Below are 20,156 nucleotides of genomic sequence, written 5' to 3' on the forward strand. Positions count from 1 at the left end.
CAAGGGTTTCGAATTTGAAGGCTGACGGAGACGATGGACGCCTCGACACAGGACTCGACCCCTGGCCAGATACCCGTCTGTTCTGGGCAATCGATTGGGCACTCGAAGGAGAGGATGGAAGCAAGGTCGGAGTCCCCACAGAGTGTTGCCACTTTTTCACGGCAATGAGTATGCTACTGCGAGCGGCCGATGAATGTGAAAACGGCGCACACGAGCAAAAATTTCGGAAGGAGGTTTATGGGGTGTGAAAATTGGAAGGCAAGTAGTACTTATTCTGATCGATTTTAGGGTTTCATTTTGTATTTGGGAGTTCAAATTTGCAATTTTATAGTCGGCTTTTGAAATCTGGCTTTTTTGCATATATACCATTCGATGTTGGATTGTTGGTGCTAAAAAGTGGCAAAATCTGGAATGCATTCCAGACAAGTTGGACAAGTTGCAATTTTTTCATTATTTGTTGTGTTTTGCAGATCCACAGAGATTGTGGTTTCTTTGAGTGGGTTGATCCCAAAATGTGTGCACATGGTCAGAGGGTTGTTGGTCGATTGGTTGAGTGGCACGAAAGTTTGGTGGCAGAAACTAAACGATGTGAAACCATGGTTGAAGTAGAAGTTGGGAAAGTGAAGGCCGAAATGGAGAAAGAGATTGAGAAGGTGAAGGCCGAAGTTGACAATGAGAGGAACGCAGAAATTGCACAATACCGTAAAGAAATTGAGATTTGGGGGATCAAATTTGAAGCAGTGAAGAAGAATTACCACACAATGCTTGTGTGTTCGTGGATTTTATTTGCATTGTGTTTCTTCTTCGGACATGCAGCCAAAAACCAGGAGGACAATAGGGTTGGTTATTTGAGGTTGCCTTGAGTTGTATTGTTAGACATTTTTTGTGCACTTCTATGGGGCCATAGAAGCTAGAAGTGAACCATTTTTTGTGCACTAAGTTGTGTTGTGGTATTTTGGTTGCCTTATTGCATGTATTTAAGTGGGATTGTTTGTAGTTGGAGCTGCTTGTATTTATAAAGTAACAGAATTTTATCCCATTATCTTTTTCACACTATCATTGATGGAGTTCATGTGCTTGAGCATCTTAAAATACGGGGTCGATTTGTTTGGGCCGATGAACCCCGAGTCCCTTTCTTGTTAGTTGCCTAAACTGTCTTTAATTTTTAACTAATTGTAATCAATCCGGATACGTATAATTCAGATTAGATATAACAATACAAGTATATAAGCACACAATTTGGACCCAAAAGGTAAAATTATATTCAATGCTAATGATTGCAATTTAGCTAACCGAATTGCAATCGATTTGGGCAGCTAATGAAGAAGGATTAATTTCAATGGAGTCTCATTGTCCAAACAGCCCATTCGAAACCCTTTCTCATTAGTTTCATAAATTGGCTACAATTTGGTCAGCAAATTAAGCCGATCCCAATACACATAATTAACATTAGATATAATAATCAGAAGTATATAAGCACATAATTGTCAATTGGGTCCAAAAGATAAATTTAAAGCATTCTCTTCAAAGTAGCGTAATTACATAATTCTCCCTGTCCCATATCAACCGCATGACACACCCAAAATTTATTTCTCCAAAATCAGTGTTGACCTGTTCATATTGTTAATGCATTCCAAAACCACACAAATATCAAAACCTGCAATGCATTCCAAAACTACACAAATGTCAAAACCTGCAATGCATTCCAACATCATAAAACACATTGTAATCATTACACAAAAATAAGCAATTCTGCATTGCTAGTACTGTCTATCAAACACAACCACCAATCTTGCATTTTTAGTACTGTATCAAACACACAACCACCAACTGTCAAACACACAACTACCAACTGTCAAACGCACAACTACCAATTGTCAAACACATAACTACCAATTGTCAAACACAGATTATGCACATGTGCATTAAATACAAGCACATATTTAATTAACGCTTCCATTCTGGCCTCATTCTCTTCCTCTTCGCTTCAGCAATCTCAATTGCCTTTTCAACAGTGGCCACCACACGTTTGCCCTTGCTTTTGGATGCCGGATTAGTTGCTGTCCCACTGGTTCCCGCACTGCCACCTCGAATTGCATGGCCCCCTCGGATTGCAGGGCCACCTCGTTCATCACTATCACCCTCAGTTAGATCAATAGGTGTGGTGGGACCCGGTTTGGACTTCCCAAAAATAGCCGCGACCCTTTGTGTCTTCCGTCTCCTTGGAGGAGGTGGGACCGGATTTGTTGTTGCTAGTGGAGGTGGTGGGACTGGATTTGTTCTTGCTGGTGGAGGCGGTGAGACCAGATTTGTTCTTGTAGCCTGTGTAGGAGTTCTTGAGGTGGTACTTTGTGTCTGTTCCAAATGAGTCAAATAAGGTGTGGGACTATCAGTATGCATATAGTACATAATAAAAAATAAAGGATAATAAAGATTAATAAACGCACACTGTCTGGAGGTGGGGTAGGCAGCACAACACTTGCTTGGGTACTTCTCATTGGACATGCCCTTTTATTGTGCCCTCTGCCCTTACACATGGAGCATTTCATCCTAGCACCAAATTTTCTCATTCTGTTTGGATTTTTCGGATCTCTACGTTCATCAACTTGCCTTTTTCTTACCTTCTTTGGTCTACCCGGGGCCACTCTTGATACTGGGGGTTCCAACTTGTCATGTTGGGTTGGTATCCACTGCTCTTGACTAGGCATTGGGTATATAACTGGCTCATATGCTTTCTTGTACATCTCCACAGTGAAGTACTCATCAACATAATCCTCTGCATTCTTACAACTATGTCGAATAGCAGCACATGCATGCACACAGAGGATTCCAGACATTTCCCACACTCTACAACCACAACTTTTTCTCCTCATGTTGACTACAAATTGTCTACCATCTGGACCAGTCACTTCAAACATGTCATCACCAACATATAGGGCAACACAGTCCATTGATTCATTCCGTATTGCATCCAACTTATTTTGGATTTTAGGAGTTAACTTCCCTGTCAAAGTTTGAATGCCATCCCTCTTAGCCTGGTATCTCCTCATCAACTTTTTTCGTATCTACTCCAGCATGGTCAAGATAGGCTTATTGCGAGCCTTTAGAATGTATGAGTTAAAACACTCACATATATTATTCTGCAGAAGGTCACACTTTGAATCCGTAGCAAACCATGCTCTTGACCATGTACTAGGATCAATTTTGGCCAAGTACTCATGGGCATCACTCTTCATTCTCTTCAGCTCACCCATTACCCTTAGAAAATCCCCTTCAGTGTATGCAGAAGCTGCAGCCCATAACTTCTCCTTTAGGGCAATTCCTCTATACCCCCCAATGTCCCTATAGTTCGCATAAAGATGCCTTACACAAATCCTGTGATCGACGGTTGGCATGACATAATCAAAGGCTGGCATTAGACCCTACGATCAAAAAACCACAACATTAGATTAAGAATGTTAGACATTTTAAAATAAAATGAGATCACACGGGGCACTAACCATGACTTACCTTCTGTCGATCCGAAATAAATGTTGGCCTGCCATGCCGCTCATGGTTCCCAAGATCAGACACTAGGGTTTCCAAAAACCAGATCCAGCTGTCCTTAGTCTCAGCTTCAACTACGGCATATGCAATCGGATACATGTTATCATTGCCATCGCGTCCAACTGCAGCTAGAAGTTGCCCCTTAAATGGCCCTTTAAGGAAACACCCATCCACCCCTATCACAGGCCTGCAATCTTCCAAAAAGCCCTTCTTCATGGCTGCCAAAGAACAATACAGTCTTTGAAACCTTGGATTCGCCTCGGGTACTGTCCTATCCACTTTCATCACAACACAACTTCCTGGGTTGGTTGCTTTCAAGGTCTCACAATAGTCCCACAAGGCCGCATATTGACCCCCATGGTTGCCATATATTTTTTTATTAGCCTTGATTCCTACCCTATACATCATGCTCGGATTCACATCTATCTTCCATCTTTCTTTCACTTCATTCTGTATCACATGTAATGGCATGTCGGGCTGAACTCTAAACTTATCAATCAGTTTATCGGCTATCCATGTAGAGTTTACAATTGAGTTCCTAAATTGCCTGCCACACACATGTCTACCTTGAAGGCTGATTATCTGGAATGTAGCTTCATCATCCACCTGTCTAGCATACACTCTATAATTACACTTTGGTTCTTTACATACAACAATACACTTTTTTCTCTCATTTTTTTTAAAGGTAATGTCCTTGCCCCTCTTCAGATTGAACACCCTAACAGCCTCCCTAAATATCTGTATATCTGGGAATCTCATCTTAACTTCCAAACTTGGATCCTCTCGGTCAACTGCATGGAACTCAGACCTTCTTGACTCAGAATTTTCAACTTCTTCATCACTAGCTACTGGTGAGACAAGTATGTCACTTCTAGCCATATCAGAGTTATTGTCATCGTCATCATGACCAACTTCATCTTCATTATCACCATTACCACCCTCTTCACTATTCTCATCATCACCACCCTCATCACACTTCTCATCACCCTCTTCACCCTCTTCACCCTCTTCACTATTCTCATCATTACCACCCTCTTCACTATTCTCATCATTACCACCCTCTTCATTATCCTCTACATTACCTTGTTCAACCCTAGGATTATCATGTTGTACATTAGAGGGTCCAGAACTATCAACATCAACACCAACATCAAATACGTCTTCAGTATCACTAAGCTTATCATTCCACCAAGGATCATCCAAATCAGCCCTACCTCCATATTCATTATCATCTTGACTATCCTCTTCATCACCTCCTCCTTCCCCAAAAGACACAATATATAATTGCAAAATGGCATGCCCATCATGGCAAGCAGACAGGTTCAGCACATCATGGTCTGAAGTAATTAAATGCAACCCATCAGCAAGACTCTTCACGGGGTCTTTAAAATACATTAAATCCCCCAACTTATATCCATATTCCTTACATATATCTTCAATTTCAAAGAAAGATAGTTCATCAAGGTCAACACTATCTTTGTGCAGTTCAACTTCACCACCCGTATACTCACACCCAAAACTCCGGTCAAACCTACCCCCAAAATGGACCTCAACCACTAGTTTATTGTGTGCCATCCTACGAGGTAAATTTAATAAAACATAGTAAGTGACATGTTGTAAAATTAAATAAAGGCCAACAACACATTAAGTGACATATGGGGACCACAACACAGCAACCAATATACACAACCACAACTTCTCATTTGGGGACCACTACTCTTTTTTGAACACACAATACAGCAACTAACTTCACACACTGGCACCATTTTTCTCATCTGACCACTGTTGTTTTTTAAATAGACAATACACCAACTAACTACACACACAGACATAATCATGTACCATTTTCTCCTCATGGGGTAAATTGCAGTTTTTTAAACACCAAATCAACACAAAGCAGCACATCATGCACATGTAAAAGCAAAGCACATGGTCCCATCATCATACAAAGCCACAAAGGTAATTGAAATTCAACAAAACACACGGACCCAGTAAGAAAGCAACTTCTCAATAAAAAATATACAAAGCCAATCATTGAAAGCATCTTCTGAATAAAACAAAGATTTCATAACCCAAAAACGACGGAACCCTAAGCACATTTTAGTTCGGTTCTTTCGCTTCATTCAAGACAAAATAAAGGAATTATCGAATGAATTTAAAAGATATCATAACACAAAAACGACGTAACCTACTTTTGCACAAAACCCTAAATTTAAAAGAGGGGTCTTTTTATTTGAACATACCTTGATCGAACACCCACTTCGGTCGGTTTAATCACGACAACCCTTAGCCCAAAGTCGATTTCGGCTGAAATTCGTTGGTGATGATAATCCGCAAAGGAATCCTAAATCAAAAATTTGTTGTTGATTCCGGAGATGTTTTTCGGGTTTTTACTTTGCCTTTGAAAGTGGTTTCTGAATTTTTAAATGCATAAGCGGACACAAGACCGGTCTTTTTTAATTTAGAAAACAACGGCTCAATTTTTTGAGGGTATTTTCGTCCGGTTATCTGCATATAAGTCACATGCCGCTCACGTGGGTCCATTTCTGTCTCATCAGACGGAGCAATTGGACGGAAGGGGGTGGATTGAAATTTTTTTCAACTTTCTTGGGTGCAATTGAAGCAATCTAAACATTGATGCCAAAATTGAAAATTCGTGTAAACATCAGGGGGGTAAATTGCAGTTTTCCCTTGTTCCTCGCGATAGATTTGGAATATTTAATGGCATGTTTAATTTGGGTGAGATTTTTTTTTTTTTTCAAATGTTGTTTTTCAAATATCAAATTCTACTAAGATTTTATTTAACATTTTAGAATTTTGTCTGAAATTTTCTAAATCATACAAACATAATTTCAAAAACCAAATACTCTTAGTATTCGTAGGTTTTCAAAAAATCTCACTCTCAAGCGAGCTCTTAAATTTTAGATATAAAATAATTTTTGTTATAATAAGGCCAGGGGCCTAGCCTTTTTTTTTCCTAGGCAGGGGTGAAGCTTAATTATTTTGGCCCAAATATATGAAATTAGCTATTTATATATTATAATAATAATACAAAAGAAAAAAAAAATCAAAAGAGGAGGGAGGGCCGGGGCCAATACCGGCTATCCACTCCCTCAATTTCTACGCATCATTCCTATAATTCGTTTAAAACGAGGAATAGTTATTTCTCTCAAAGAAAAAAAAAAGAAAAGGAATAACTATTTTTCATCAAGAAATATTGTTTTTGCCAAAAAAAAAAAATGGTAAAAAGAAAAGAAAAGAAAATAACACATATTCACCTCAAACTACATCTTTAGTGTCAATGTCCCTTTCAAACTATCAATTATGTTGATTTTATCCCTCAATACCAAAAAATTCAATGCCTCTGTAAGACAAACAAAATGTGAAAAATGACCATATTTTTTTTAACAAAACAAAATGACCTTATAAGTTCGAAAAAAAACTAAAACTAAAAACTAAAAAGTAAAAAATATTTTTTAAAAAACAAATTAAAAAAACAAAAATTTTAAAAATTAAAAAAGAAAATATTTTTTTTAATAGAAAAAAAAACCAATTCAATTGTGCGTTTGAGATTGCGATTTTGTAGACAATAAATGCGATTTTAGACCAAATCGCAGAACATAAATCGTTTGAGAACTGCGTTTTTAAAAATTGCGATTTGAAAATGCAAAAAATTTGCATTTTCAAACTGCAGGTAAGAGAGTGTTTTTTTGAAAGCGAAGAATTTTGCCAAATGCTTAATTGTTTTTTTTTTTTAAATCACTTTTTAAAATAGTTATTTAAAATCACACTTTTTGAAATCTCAAATTCAAACGGACTGTATTCCCTATTTACTACATTTTTATTCACTTTTCGACAAAAAATAACAATTTGATGTAATTTAAAGAGGAGTAATGATTACTGCACAACTCATATACAACTTTTGCACAACTTTAACTATTTTTTTTTAAAAAAATTTTTTATTTTATTTTATGATCAACTATTGGATTTGTTTTTCTACGTGCGAGCCCTAAATATTCAATGGTTGATTTTAAAAAAAAAATTTCGAGTTGTGCAAAAAACATTACTCTTAAAAAAAACTCATTGTGAGAGAGAAATGACTTTTGCACAACATTTGTACATATATTATACATGAATGTAGACAAAGGGGAGTGATTCTTGCACTCACAGTGCACAACAGGTGTACAACACCAAGACACAATGGAGTGGGGCCTAATGTGTAGGCTCCACTTCATTGTATCTTGCTGTTGTATACTGTGAATATTTCTATCATTTTCCGTAGACAAATGGCCACGTGAGATGAGATCCATAAAATTAGTCCTACGATATAAGTCCTACCACGTGTCTACAGTTGTACACATCGTGCCAGGATCACTGCTCTATTGTGAAAAGGAACTGAAAGTTAAAACATTTTCTGCTTCACGTAATAACACGTCGTTTAACTGAGACCGCAAATATCGACACCCTCACGGTAAGCCGGATGCCTGTGAAGGCACTAGATCGTGACTCTGAAGTCTGATCCATAGTTTTGGATTGGGTTTTGATCGGGTGCCATTGCAGTGCACTGTTTCCACTGTATTAGTAAGAATATTCGAAAGCGCGACTGCGCGAGTAACTTACCGGGCACGTGGGTACCATTTTCCCGTCATCCATGCTGTCTCGACCTGCTTTTTCAGAATGACTGTCGACGCGCACGTAACGAAGCTACACTCACTCGCTCAAAATTTTCATACGCTGGATCACACTCTTTGAATAGTGTAAGTGCAATTTAAGCGAGATTTTAGTTTATTATATTTAATTGTGTATATAATACAATGTCATTTAATTTGTACAATTTAATTTAATTCAAGACTAACATCATCAATGAACTTTTATTTGTTATGTATTTAATATTTCTTAAAATAATAATTTCATATTTCAAAAAAGAAAAAGAAAAAAAGAAAATAGTGTCCACTCTATTCTTTATTGCAAAATAATATAATTTAGAGTTGTGATTAGTGTACAATAAAATTGCACAACAGAAGACATATAGAGTGAGACCCATATGGTGAGTCCTACTCATATGAATTTCATCCATATATTTTGTATTGTGCATTTTATTGTATATTTTTTTTTTTTATGTACATAAAAAGTTTAAACATTTAAAATCATTAAAATATTTATTTAATGGTCATAAAAAGACAAAGGAGGTTCCCAATTAACGTACAAAAACTCCTAGACAATAGGCACAATGCGTGATGATGACGCTCTTCCAAGGCGAGTGAGGATAGCAATTTTCTTACAGTGACGACACTTCACCCATGTCTTTTTAGTCCCATATCCCATCTAAAAAAGCCAATCATATATAGCAACCAAATTAAAACACATACATAGAGGCACCCTCATCATCATCATCATATAGACAGACAAGCGCGACATTTTGTCCGGAGAAAGAGATTTGAGGGAGATAGAGAGCGAGAGAGAAGCAAAGGACATGAGGAACCCATCGTCGTCGTCATCGCCAACAGCAAAGGCAGGAGGTGGGTCTGGGTCGGCGACGGTCACTGCAGGCAAGTCGACGACCACGACTCCGTGCTGCAGCAAGGTGGGGCTGAAGAGAGGGCCGTGGACGCCGGAGGAGGATGAGCTTCTGGCCAATTACATCAAGAAGGAAGGTGAGGGCCGGTGGCGGACCCTTCCCAAGCGAGCCGGGCTGCTACGCTGCGGCAAGAGCTGCCGCCTCCGCTGGATGAACTATCTTCGACCATCCGTCAAGCGCGGCCAGATCGCCCCCGACGAAGAAGATCTCATTCTTCGCCTTCACCGTCTCCTCGGCAACCGGTAATATATCTGCAATAATAATAAATATCTCCTTACATTTCCCTTCTCTGTCCCTCTCTTTCCCAAAACTTGGCTTTAGGGGTTTTCATTAAATCTTCTAAAGGTATCGATCACTGATCACTTCAGCTAGCTAGGGTTCACTGTGCATTTCTTTTTCTTCTTTCACCTAGCTAGGGTTAGGGTTTCGTGTAAGTTTTGTACAGTATACATATATTCTCCCTCATTCCCTATATTTGAATCTGTTTCTGTATTTCAGCTCAAAAACCTAACACTGGTTTTTTTTTTTTTTTTTTTTAACTGTTTTCTCTGTAAGCTCTCTCAATCTTCTGGCAATTTAATTAGGTTTATAAATTGCCTTCAATCTCTTTCTCTCCCTCTCATCTGGGTTTTCTCCATGTATACATCTTTTGCTTTAGGTCTTACAATCAATTTAGCTCAAAACCCCATCTTCATCATCATCATCATCATCATCATCATCACCATATATACCATATATATATCATCATATTCATCATCATTGTCATCATGTACATCTATACATCAAACACGTACAGCTTTCTTTCGCATCTAAATCGCACTATTTTGGGTAATTAGGTGGTCGTTGATAGCTGGGAGAATTCCTGGACGTACAGACAATGAGATAAAGAATTACTGGAACACTCACCTCAGCAAGAAGTTGATCAGCCAAGGCATAGATCCAAGAACCCACAAGCCTTTGAACCCCGACTCCTCCGGCGCCGCCAATGCCAATAAAGCTTCTTCATCAAAAACCAATCGCAATATCCCAAACCCTAACCCTAATATTCCCGCTTCTCCAGTTGTTACAGAAGAGCTGACTCCTGATAGTGACAGTGGAATAATCCCCATCAAGGAAAATATTGGATACTTCCAAAGTTCTAATTTGGATGATCATCAGTTACTCCATGGCTATACGGCTTTGCCAAACTCTGATGGTAATTCTGGGATGGGTTTGAGAGGCAATTACAATAATGGCCCCAGCAGCACTGAAGAAGAAGATGACATGAATTACTGCTCCGATGATGTTTTCTCTTCGTTCCTCAACTCATTGATCAATGATGATGCCTTCGCTGCCCAACACCACCAACTGCAACAACATCCTAGTACTGGGATTGCACCGGTGTCGTCTGACCCTTTGATTTCCATCGCTACTTCGAGTTTTGGCGGCCTCGGGGCAGGCTGGGAATCTGCAATCATGTCTTCCACTTTCAACCAAAATGACCCTAAGAGGGCTAATAATCGAGTTGAATAGAATTTCCATGTTGCTTGCATTGGATATGAAAATATATGCATGCAGTTGGATATATAGTTAATGAAAAGTCTAGGGTTTGTCCTATTTTCATTTTATGTATGTTTGTCTATTCTTATTCCACAGCTTATTTTCGTGGCTGTTGTACGTGTGTGGTGATGTACTGTTGTTATTGTAGGCAAAGCACAGACTGAGTACAGTACTTGTAATAATGTTATAGATTGCATCTGAATGAGTTTTCAGTTTGTTAGTATATATATTTTCATTTCACAAGCTCAAAGAATTACATTTTGTTATGTTTCTATTTCAAGGAATTGGAAGTATCAAATTTTAATTCTCCCACATATATCAAATATCTTCATCAATCATCGAAGAGAATACCAAAGACTTTTCGATCCAATCAGGATTCTCTCCGTAGTTCATATTTGAAATGTAATTGATCAATCTATTTCATAGTTTAGATTTTATTTTGTTGCATCTAACAGTATAATAAAACATATGTAACATTTGATTTGAAAAATCAAATATGAATTATAAAATGAGTAATTTTCATTTCACTTGAAACTGATCAGATGTAATATATTATTGACATGCAATTAATGCAATATTCTCTGACAAGTAGTATATACCATGAAGGTGGTTATATGCTTCTAACAACTGTTGTTATCTAAGGCTACGTATACCTTCAAGTTTGATTATCATAGTACACACAAAAGTGATCCATATTTATTTCGATCTTCTTCATATCTTTCTATTTTTGTTACTTGCTTTCTTTTTTCTCTCTATTCTTCTTCTCCATATTATCTTAAATACTCATGTATCTGCTAAAGAGATAGATGAAAATTAACTTGAAAAGCCTACATCACAGCAAATAGATATATAGGAGGATGCAAGTTCCACAGATCACTTATAAATCAAGCTTTTGTTTCATTTAAATGCATAAATTCCCAACTGTACGTACTCTATGATTCTAGGTCTAGAAATTGGTTGGGTAAATAAATGATAACCTATCAAAGCAATGAAAAAAAATATAATGAGAAGGGCAATTAGGTGACTGTGGATTGAAAATTTAGTGACTAGCAAGTAGCTAGCTAGAGGTTGACAATTAAGCAAGTGTTGCAGAAACTTCCATTATATTTCATGACATGCAACTAGTAATGATCCGATCCTCTGATCGATCCCATACTCTTCGAGAAGTTGTTAACTAGGCTTATATGGATTTTGAAGGCAATTCTTATTGACTAATTGATTTTGTATGTTATATTTGACGTTCTCAGCAAATTTTGATGGTCAAAATGTTGCATGTGATGCATTATTTTGAAGAGTAATACTACTTTTTACATATATTTTACATTGACTAGTGACGTGATGTGTTTTAAGTGATTTTTCACGTTAATTGATGTAAAATGAGTATGATAAATGAGTGTTAGTATTACTCTATTTTGAAAGCGAAAACGATTCCTATCTAAGAATATAAAATGTATTGAGGTGTAACTAGTTCCCTATGGAATGATGTAACTTATGTTTGTTCTATATATATATATATATATATATATATATAGAATACAATTAAAATCAAGGAGATGGTGTTTGTGTCTTTGATGAAATTGGATACATTCATGTTGGTTGGGATGGTTGCAACATGCATGTATCATGTATGTGCAGTACATGTAATGAAAGGCTCAAAACTGTTTGACCACTATACCTACCTCATATATATGCTCAAGCTGTAATTAAGATCAATATTACTTCCATTATATATATACAGACACACACACATATATATATATATAGAAGTGAGTTTAAGAGCTTAATTAGCTTTAAGTTATATGAATTAAGTTTCCATCGATAAAGTTCACATGAGGCCGGGCTTTAGCTAGCTATATATTTCCCATAGATTTCATATATACGAAACTTTTATCCAAGTATAGTACAAGTCTAATTTTCATTTCTCTCTTCTAGCTAGTTAATTATATTCTCATTGAATCCAGTCCCTGATTTTTTTTTGCCAATATTGATGCTTCCTTTTTATAGAATTCATTTAATTTTTAGGGTGTTAATTAAAGACATATATAGCTAGATATATAACCTACTGTACGTTGCTGACACAATGAGGCACATGATCAACCTATTGAGGACTCGAATTATCAATTCATCTGAATTCATTCTCGAAGTATATGTTAGTTGTAGGAATCAGGGTACGTATATCTATAAGGGCTAAAATTTTTTCATCTTCCAACTCATTTCACGCGCGTGCATGACTGCTCACTTGTGGTTATTGATCTTGTGTGTAAAAATAAGAAACTAGCTAGGGTATGGATGGCAATTTTGACATTTCTTTGTTCTTTAGATATATACTTTTTTGCCTTTTCATGCATGTAAGATCGATGTGTCAGAATTCAGATTATATTCGATCTTCAGATTCTTGGCGTATATATATATATGGATGTTATTGCATGGGGAATTATCTTTGATGTTTTGTTTAATTTGTAATGAATATAGGGAGGCCATGGGTATAATTCATGTCGCTACAAGGCAAAGAATAAGGTGAAAATGTGCATTGAAGTGAGAATATATACGTACACATGCATGATTGCTGGCATATATTTAAAGGTGACTCGGAGATATGTATATATATAGTTTCATGTACATGAGGTGTGGTACTTGAGGTTAATGCTTTGTTCAGTTTTGTATGACTAGAATTGGTTCAGATCGACACAGTACTTTAAAATTACTTAGAATCAAAGAAGAATGTTGAGGTTTATGGCTTCAGTACGTTAGAGCGCTTGCATGTATAAGTTATGATCTTGTACTAGAGATGGTGGTTCGTATTCTAAATGAGGTAGTGACATTGGTCTCTAGTATAAAGGCTAGAGTAATACTACACATCACCCTCTTGTCCTCCTTTTGTCAACCTAAAATTGATGTGGCTCTTAAAATCACCATTGAATTTTTGATATATCACTCTTGGATTTTGATCGAATGGTGATTTTAAGAGCCACATCAATTTTGGGGTGACAAAAGGAGGACAAAGGGATGATGTGTAGCATTACTCTAAAGGCTATATAGGTGGAGTGAGTTGAGCGTAAGTGAAACCACATAAATTCTCTGTGCATGTATTGTTTACTCTCGATTTTCTCTTTACTTTTCACTAAATCGCATAGGCTCAACAATCCTAACACGATTCTACTTTTCGATATATATATATATATATATATAATCTGAAAAGGCACAACATATATCGATCCTAGCTCTCCTTGCATGCATGAGAGGACATATATAATCCACTCAATATCCCCATTACCAAGCAATCTACACAAACTAGGGAATGGAACAAAATTATGAAGCATATATATATATCGAGCATCTCCACAAAACATGATAATTGGTTAATTTGCCAATTTATTCAAGTATTTTGAGTTTTAGATAGGCTATTTGATTATTCTATATTGCATTTTTATGTCATAGATCTGGTATTTTAATTGCATGCACCATATATATATGAAGTAAATAATTGTAATTTAGGGTTTTAATATTGAGCCATGCATGCAAGCACACATTAAACTAAATAGTTTGAAACAGATCTACAGGGAGGAAACCACTCACTGTTTGCTGCAGATGACCAAGTTGTGCAGTACTCGACTACATCCTTCATTGAAATTACTGGGAACCAAACTCCATTGGTGCATAAGTTGTACGTGGTGAACCATCTTGGTGATACAATGGTGAAACGCCTAATCAGCAGTAAATTGTAAAATGTTAAACAAATTAATTAAAGCTCATAGCATTTTAAGTATACATAGAACCCAAAAATGAATGAAGAGGGAGTAAAAATTGGAATATATACGAAGTGTTATCATATTAATTATATACAATTTTTATTAGTTTAAATGATTTGACATGCATGGTATTAGAGTAGATGTTGTGAGTTCGATAAATAAACTCAAGATTCATACAACCAATTACTAATAATTAATTAAGCTAATTAGTCTCTAGACCAAAGGGGTTTAAACTAAAATTTAAATTATTAGAATTTGCTTGAAAAATGAGCTGATTTATTTGATCTAAATAGCTAATAATTGAGCTATCTATCATCATCTAACAAGCAGCTAGCTGTAGTTTAGACGAGAGTTTGTACGTACAATAATCTAAAGTACTAGGGTATATTATGGTACAAGTGTTCATGCAACACTCTTGGAAACAACTAGAATTTGCCTCCAATTGCCTTATCATTCACACAATCTCTTGAAACTAGCTGTGTTTTAGTTGCAATTTCAAATAAACATGGCACATATATAAAACTATTATTGACAAGAATGAAACTGTTAGAGGGAACGACCGAAGCATGAATGAAGAACCAAACCTAATTTTAATAGGCATCAAGCGTATTTATTGACAAAACCGAGGAGCCATGGCCCCGGACCCCCCGGCTTCGTCTCTAATTATTAACTACAATTTTGTAGCTCAGTTGCAATTCCAAATAAACATAGCATCCCTTCACATGTACCTATAATTTGTGTGTTATAAATAATTATTAAATTACTGTTAAATCACAGAAAAAAAAAAAAAGACATGCCTGAGGTTCATACATTTGGGATGGGATTGGGGCAGAAAGCGAAAACCCAAAACTCCAAACCTCCTTGAAAGTCCAATTTAGATTGCGAGCCTATGGGTGGGCTTTTTCTGGCCCACACCCACCAACGACAGTAAGAGGAAAACTCCTCTGTCTCAATCCACATCATCCTCGGCAAGCATGGGCCCAGTCACGGCCCTATTTCAACAACACTTCAACTAGGCCTCAACTCCAAAATTCATAATTTAATTGCAAAATCAGGCCCAACCAGTAAAATAAATTGAAAAAATCAGTAATTTTGATGAATTTTAGTTTATTGTACGTAACAATTTATATGTACCTATGTGAAAGCCTACAATTATAGGTTAAACTAGTTTAAAAAGTGAGACAAGAGTTAAAAAGAAAGGAAGATGAGTAATATTATTTTTTACACTATTTTTTTTATCGATTGACGTGTTATATTTTAGGTAATTTTTTCAAGTTAGCCATTTAAAATAAAAAAGGGATAACTTCATTTAAGGGTATTGAACTTTCATCCTTATTTAAAGAAGCTACTTGAACTCCAAAATATCTCAATTTAGGGTATCTATTTTTCAGAAAATTTCAATCTCAGTATTTCATTAGAACTTTTCGTTAAATCCTATCAAAAATTTTAAAACACCATTTTTGACAAATTTAAAGTGTTGGTTATAATTGAACGGAATTTGCAAAAATACCCATGCCTTAATCTTTGAAAAAAAAATTATTTTATTTTTTAAACATATAAACACTAGGGTATTTTAGAAATTTTGATAGGATTTAACGAAAAATTCTAACCAATGACTGTTAAGTGAAGTTCTTCCAACAAAAAAATAAAAGAAAACAAACGACATTCGCCGGAGTAAAATAAGTGTGAAGAGCTTTACTTAAGCGGAAAATAAAAAAGAAAAAGACAGTGAAACAAGTTTTACTCACCCTTTTTAGAAGAATATTGAAGAAGAGAAGATTGAAAATTATTTGTTTCAATCCAGTTCCTATATTTCTTCCAGCAACCAAGCCATGGTAAAGTTTCATTCTTGATGAACACCCACTTTCCTTACTTTTCCCTAAAAGCAAGCAATTATTTAAGGGAATTGGGAAAAAGAGAGAAACAGAATTAATTAGCCTCGCAACTTCACATCTCTCTATATATACAACTAATTTTTTTTTTTTCCCAACTAAGCCACAAAACTAACAGTCAAGAACTATTAAGCTCCCATATTTTTATTTGAATTCAACCTTTGATTAGTTGCTCCATAGAAAAACAGTCCTTGAGACTTGACGAATCCAATTAAGTTTCTCACGAGGCTGTCTGAATAGCATGCAATTCAAGCAATTTCATAGAAAAAAAAAAGGTTGCAAAACCCACTTGACCCAAACAATTAAGGGGGTCTAGGGCTAACTTGTTAGGGTAGATGAACCTTACAAATTTTCTGTTTGAATTATACGCAATTCAAACGACCAATTATCGGAGATCTTCATCCGAATGACTCAAAGTATAACCAGAAGAATTAAACCCTAAAATAAGTTAATATTTAATGACCAGTAAAGTTATAGAGTATAGCTGCAAGAATTAAGCCCTAAAATAAGTTAATATTTAATGATCAGCCATGAATGCTTACGCGCAGGCCTCTCTCATAATTTGTCTGACAACCTTACCAAAATTAAAATATATATGACAAAAAAAGTTTTTGTTGCTTTTCATCAAGGGACAAAAGTTTTTGTGGTTTTGTAATCTAACGGTTGAGAACAGTCATATATTTGACCAAACATCCTTGGACTCATATCTGACCCTCAACTCAAACTACCAGTCTTGCATAAACCATCTGATTGGTAGATGGTTGACTTGTTGCAGACAAACTAAGTAGGTTGTGTAACAACTTGTTTGACTTTTTTGTTATTTAATTTTTTTTCCGTACATATTTTACTCAAAACCATGTTACCAAGTTCTTTCAGGGGTTCCAACAAACAATTTTTTTTTTTTTTTTTTTTTTTTTTTTTTTTGTAAACATCATTTTTAAGGGACACAATTTTCTTCTTAATCTATTAAACTGTTATCTGACTTGCTTAGTTAATCATATGAAAAATGAATGTGCAAATCACATGTTTTAAAGACGAATTCCAATTTAATATATGAAGTAAGAAGAATTTTTTGTAACTCAATTTGTAATTGATGGGGTGCTCTCTTGTGATTAGCGGTGCTAATACATTAAAGTAATGTTTTTAGTGAAAATTTTGGTTAAGTGTTTTAACGATTTGGATTTAATTTTACTCTCTTGCTTTCTCATAAAAAAAAAAAAAACTTAGAATTAAATATGGATCGTTGCATATATACTATAGTTTTTTTTTACAGCACGTAAACCAAATCCTAACCGAGTCATATGGAACAGTTAAGAAAAGGCATATGGAACAATACCCAACAATACAATAGTAGAGTACAATAATAGTATGGATATTATTTTTTTTTTGGTGCTGGATTTAATATGATTTTCTAGAATTTTGTACTCACCCAGTAGGAAAATGTTGGAAAATGCACCTAAAACTACCCTTCCAGGTCTTCTCAGTATTCCAAAAGCTAAAACAACATGGGCTTTACAAAAAGCTAACAAAAACAAAAAGAGAGGCAGAGAATAAGTCTTCATGCACAAATTAAGTTTCTATGTATTTTCCTACAGCAATGCATGTATGAACCTCAAACTTCTGCTACAACCAAAAACATTGGTGGGTTTGATTCCAGTCTTTGGTTAGAGGTAAGAGATTTAGAGGGGTGTTCTTGCTTCTTTCTATTTGATGCATTAACTTATCTGAAGTTTCAACACATTGAGGGAACGTTTTGCTTTTGTGTGTATAATATATATATAAGAGAAACGACATGCAGAAACACATTACAGAAACAAATTTACTCAGAGAAGAAGGCAATTTTAACACCCACAAACGTGGATAACCAAGCAAGAAAAGAGAAAAAGAAGAAGAACTATTTTCATGCTTAAGAGTTAAGAACCATGGAAAAGAAGAGGAATAGGAAGGAAAAGCTTTGAGGGTATGATTGAGTTACCTGCAGGAGACCTTCTTTGAGCTCTTTTCAGATAATGCAGTGCTCTATGAACTCCCAATGATCAAATGGGGTCATGGAAATCTAACCAAGTTGAGCTCAAAAGTAAACAAAGAAAAGGTATATATGAAGGGAGGAGAGACTGAATAAAGAAAGCTTCATGTATGTATGTATCAGAAGAGTAGAGAATTCTTTTTCATTAATATACCGCAGCCTGACTTATATACATGCCCCATGTTTTTCCCAGGCTGAATTGGACACGTGTAGTCCATATCTTGGCTGATCAAAATGTGTACCGCCCAATGATGAGGAGATGAAACAGGGGTTATGAGATTTTGTATGGATTGACTGGTAGATTCTGTGTTGTGTATGTGAGGGATCAGAGGCTGAGAGTGTAGGAGGCAGGGGAGGACCAACCAAACGTTCTAACCAAAAAAGGGTCAGAATTTGTTAGACAGACCAACCTTTCTCTTCCACTGTCAAAAAGTTTCCCTTGTCCAACTGCCTATCAGCTCGATGGTAGATCGATCGATCTGCTACTTTGAAAGTTCAGTGTGTTAGTAAAAAGGCTACAAAAACAATGAAAACAACTGCAAAATCCATGTGATCAGTTTGTCACAGGTAGTGACAAAGATCATATGGCTTTTGTACTCTGCATAAAATACATATATAGCTCAAGCTATTTGAAAATTTGTACACATTTTAAAAATAGAGACACAACTACTTTTTCACACAACTGAATCCTAAATTTACATATAAAATTATACGGAAAATGAAAACAAAAACAATATTAGTTCCAAACAAGCCCGTCTGGACCGCATATCCCACATAGATAGAGCAGGGGCACAATTGGCAATAGCAAAGCAAGGGAGCCCAGGTGTCCCAAAAGTCAAAGTACGTACCAATCACAGTACTTTCAAGAATATAACCTACCATTCTTATGCTTAGGATCTACTTGGATTCTCTCCGGTCGAGAGGGATGGGAGAGGAATCGTTTCTTTATGTATAAGGGTATTTTTATAATTTTATATTGTGTAAAATTACAAAAATACTCCTATGTATAAAGACCGGCTTTTCCCCGATTAAAAATCAACTAGAGAGGATCCTGATGCGCTGAGTATATAATACCCTTCAAAAATAAAAACTTGTGAGTAATTCAACAAATGCATCATTATTATTTAGTATTTTTATAAATTGACGTGTCAGTTCGCGTGAATTTATCACATCAGTCCGATGGCCGATGTGATAATTCACATGGCATTCATGTCAGTTGTGTCACCCGCTGAGATGCACCAACCACCCCCTAATGGTTGATCATAGGTATGTCTCCACAGAATGCTTTAGGTCTCTTTCTATAGAGACCTACGGTTGTGGGTTTTTGTATAAGTAGCCGTGTGAGTCACTTTTTTACTAGAGGAGGAGGAAGAGGAGATGAAGTGGTTGGCGTCGTCGGTGTGAGTGCAGAGGTAGCAACGGAAGAGACGGATGCATTGAGATACTGACGTGGAAGAGACAATTATAACTATGTAGTTGATTGTTGGAAAACATAATAAAATTGATTATACGTCTCGGGTGCCCTAGCAACAATCTTGACTTGAATAATCTTAATTAATTAGTGGGCATAGCAAAATTGTCTCATAGGGTAAGAATGGTTGAATGTACATTCCGGGCCCAAGTTTTTGATAAGACAGATGCTAATTTTCTATGATATGATGGGAAGCTACCCCCAAAAGTCCCAACAACTGCAGGCCAACCTAAATAAAACCAGAAATTTTGTTACAACATGATTTACTGAAACTCAAAAAGTCTGTATTTACTTGGCCCTAATTTCAATTCATCTTTTATTAATTTTTTTTAAAAAAACCTGAAAATAGCTATAA

The 20,156-nt window shown here is 36.0% G+C and overlaps 3 protein-coding genes and 1 long non-coding RNA gene across 7 annotated transcripts; 1 reads left to right on the forward strand and 3 right to left on the reverse strand.

Moving 5' to 3' along the window:
- Positions 1–1,947: 1,947 nt before the first annotated feature.
- LOC133877623 (uncharacterized) lies at positions 1,948–3,050 on the reverse strand. The gene is made up of 2 exons (XM_062316009.1): positions 2,622–3,050; positions 1,948–2,355 (listed from the first exon to the last, which is right to left on the reverse strand). The coding sequence occupies exons 1-2, from the start codon at positions 3,048–3,050 to the stop codon at positions 1,948–1,950; spliced, it is 837 nt and encodes a 278-aa protein (XP_062171993.1).
- Positions 3,051–3,065: 15 nt separating this feature from the next.
- On the reverse strand, positions 3,066–5,121 carry LOC133877625 (uncharacterized). Its single transcript, XM_062316014.1, has 2 exons — positions 3,511–5,121; positions 3,066–3,422 (listed from the first exon to the last, which is right to left on the reverse strand). Exons 1-2 carry the CDS (start codon positions 5,119–5,121, stop codon positions 3,066–3,068), a joined length of 1,968 nt encoding a protein of 655 aa, XP_062171998.1.
- Positions 5,122–8,686: 3,565 nt separating this feature from the next.
- On the reverse strand, positions 8,687–18,501 carry LOC133877306 (uncharacterized). Of its 4 annotated transcripts, none has more exons than XR_009901730.1 (6): positions 18,280–18,501; positions 16,161–16,291; positions 15,223–15,430; positions 14,240–14,367; positions 10,031–10,571; positions 8,687–9,375 (listed from the first exon to the last, which is right to left on the reverse strand). It is a non-coding gene; the product is annotated as an uncharacterized LOC133877306 (long non-coding RNA). The 4 variants fall into 4 exon arrangements; XR_009901731.1 differs by having other exon boundaries at positions 15,223–15,418; positions 18,280–18,500; XR_009901729.1 differs by lacking the exon at positions 15,223–15,430 and having other exon boundaries at positions 18,280–18,478.
- LOC133877305 (transcription repressor MYB5-like) lies at positions 9,020–10,906 on the forward strand. The gene is made up of 2 exons (XM_062315559.1): positions 9,020–9,366; positions 9,961–10,906. The coding sequence occupies exons 1-2, from the start codon at positions 9,020–9,022 to the stop codon at positions 10,634–10,636; spliced, it is 1,023 nt and encodes a 340-aa protein (XP_062171543.1). The 3' UTR covers positions 10,637–10,906.
- Positions 18,502–20,156: the final 1,655 nt, after the last annotated feature.

The sequence above is a fragment of the Alnus glutinosa genome, chromosome 9 (genome assembly GCF_958979055.1).
Source record: "Alnus glutinosa chromosome 9, dhAlnGlut1.1, whole genome shotgun sequence".
Lineage (NCBI taxonomy): Eukaryota > Viridiplantae > Streptophyta > Magnoliopsida > Fagales > Betulaceae > Alnus > Alnus glutinosa.

What these genes read in the sequence shown, in the direction of transcription:
- LOC133877625 (XM_062316014.1), bottom strand. Translation starts at nt 5,121, where the DNA reads ATGGCACACAATAAACTAGTGGTTGAGGTCCATTTTGGGGGTAGGTTT. An exon ending in TTATTTCGGATCGACAGAAG is followed by an intron (nt 3,423 to 3,510) that starts GTAAGTCATGGT and finishes TTTTGATCGTAG; the next exon opens with GGTCTAATGCCAGCCTTTGA.
- LOC133877623 (XM_062316009.1), bottom strand. Translation starts at nt 3,050, where the DNA reads ATGAGGAGATACCAGGCTAAGAGGGATGGCATTCAAACTTTGACAGGG. An exon ending in CCCCGGGTAGACCAAAGAAG is followed by an intron (nt 2,356 to 2,621) that starts GTAAGAAAAAGG and finishes CATTTGGAACAG; the next exon opens with ACACAAAGTACCACCTCAAG.
- LOC133877305 (XM_062315559.1), top strand. Translation starts at nt 9,020, where the DNA reads ATGAGGAACCCATCGTCGTCGTCATCGCCAACAGCAAAGGCAGGAGGT. An exon ending in CACCGTCTCCTCGGCAACCG is followed by an intron (nt 9,367 to 9,960) that starts GTAATATATCTG and finishes TTGGGTAATTAG; the next exon opens with GTGGTCGTTGATAGCTGGGA.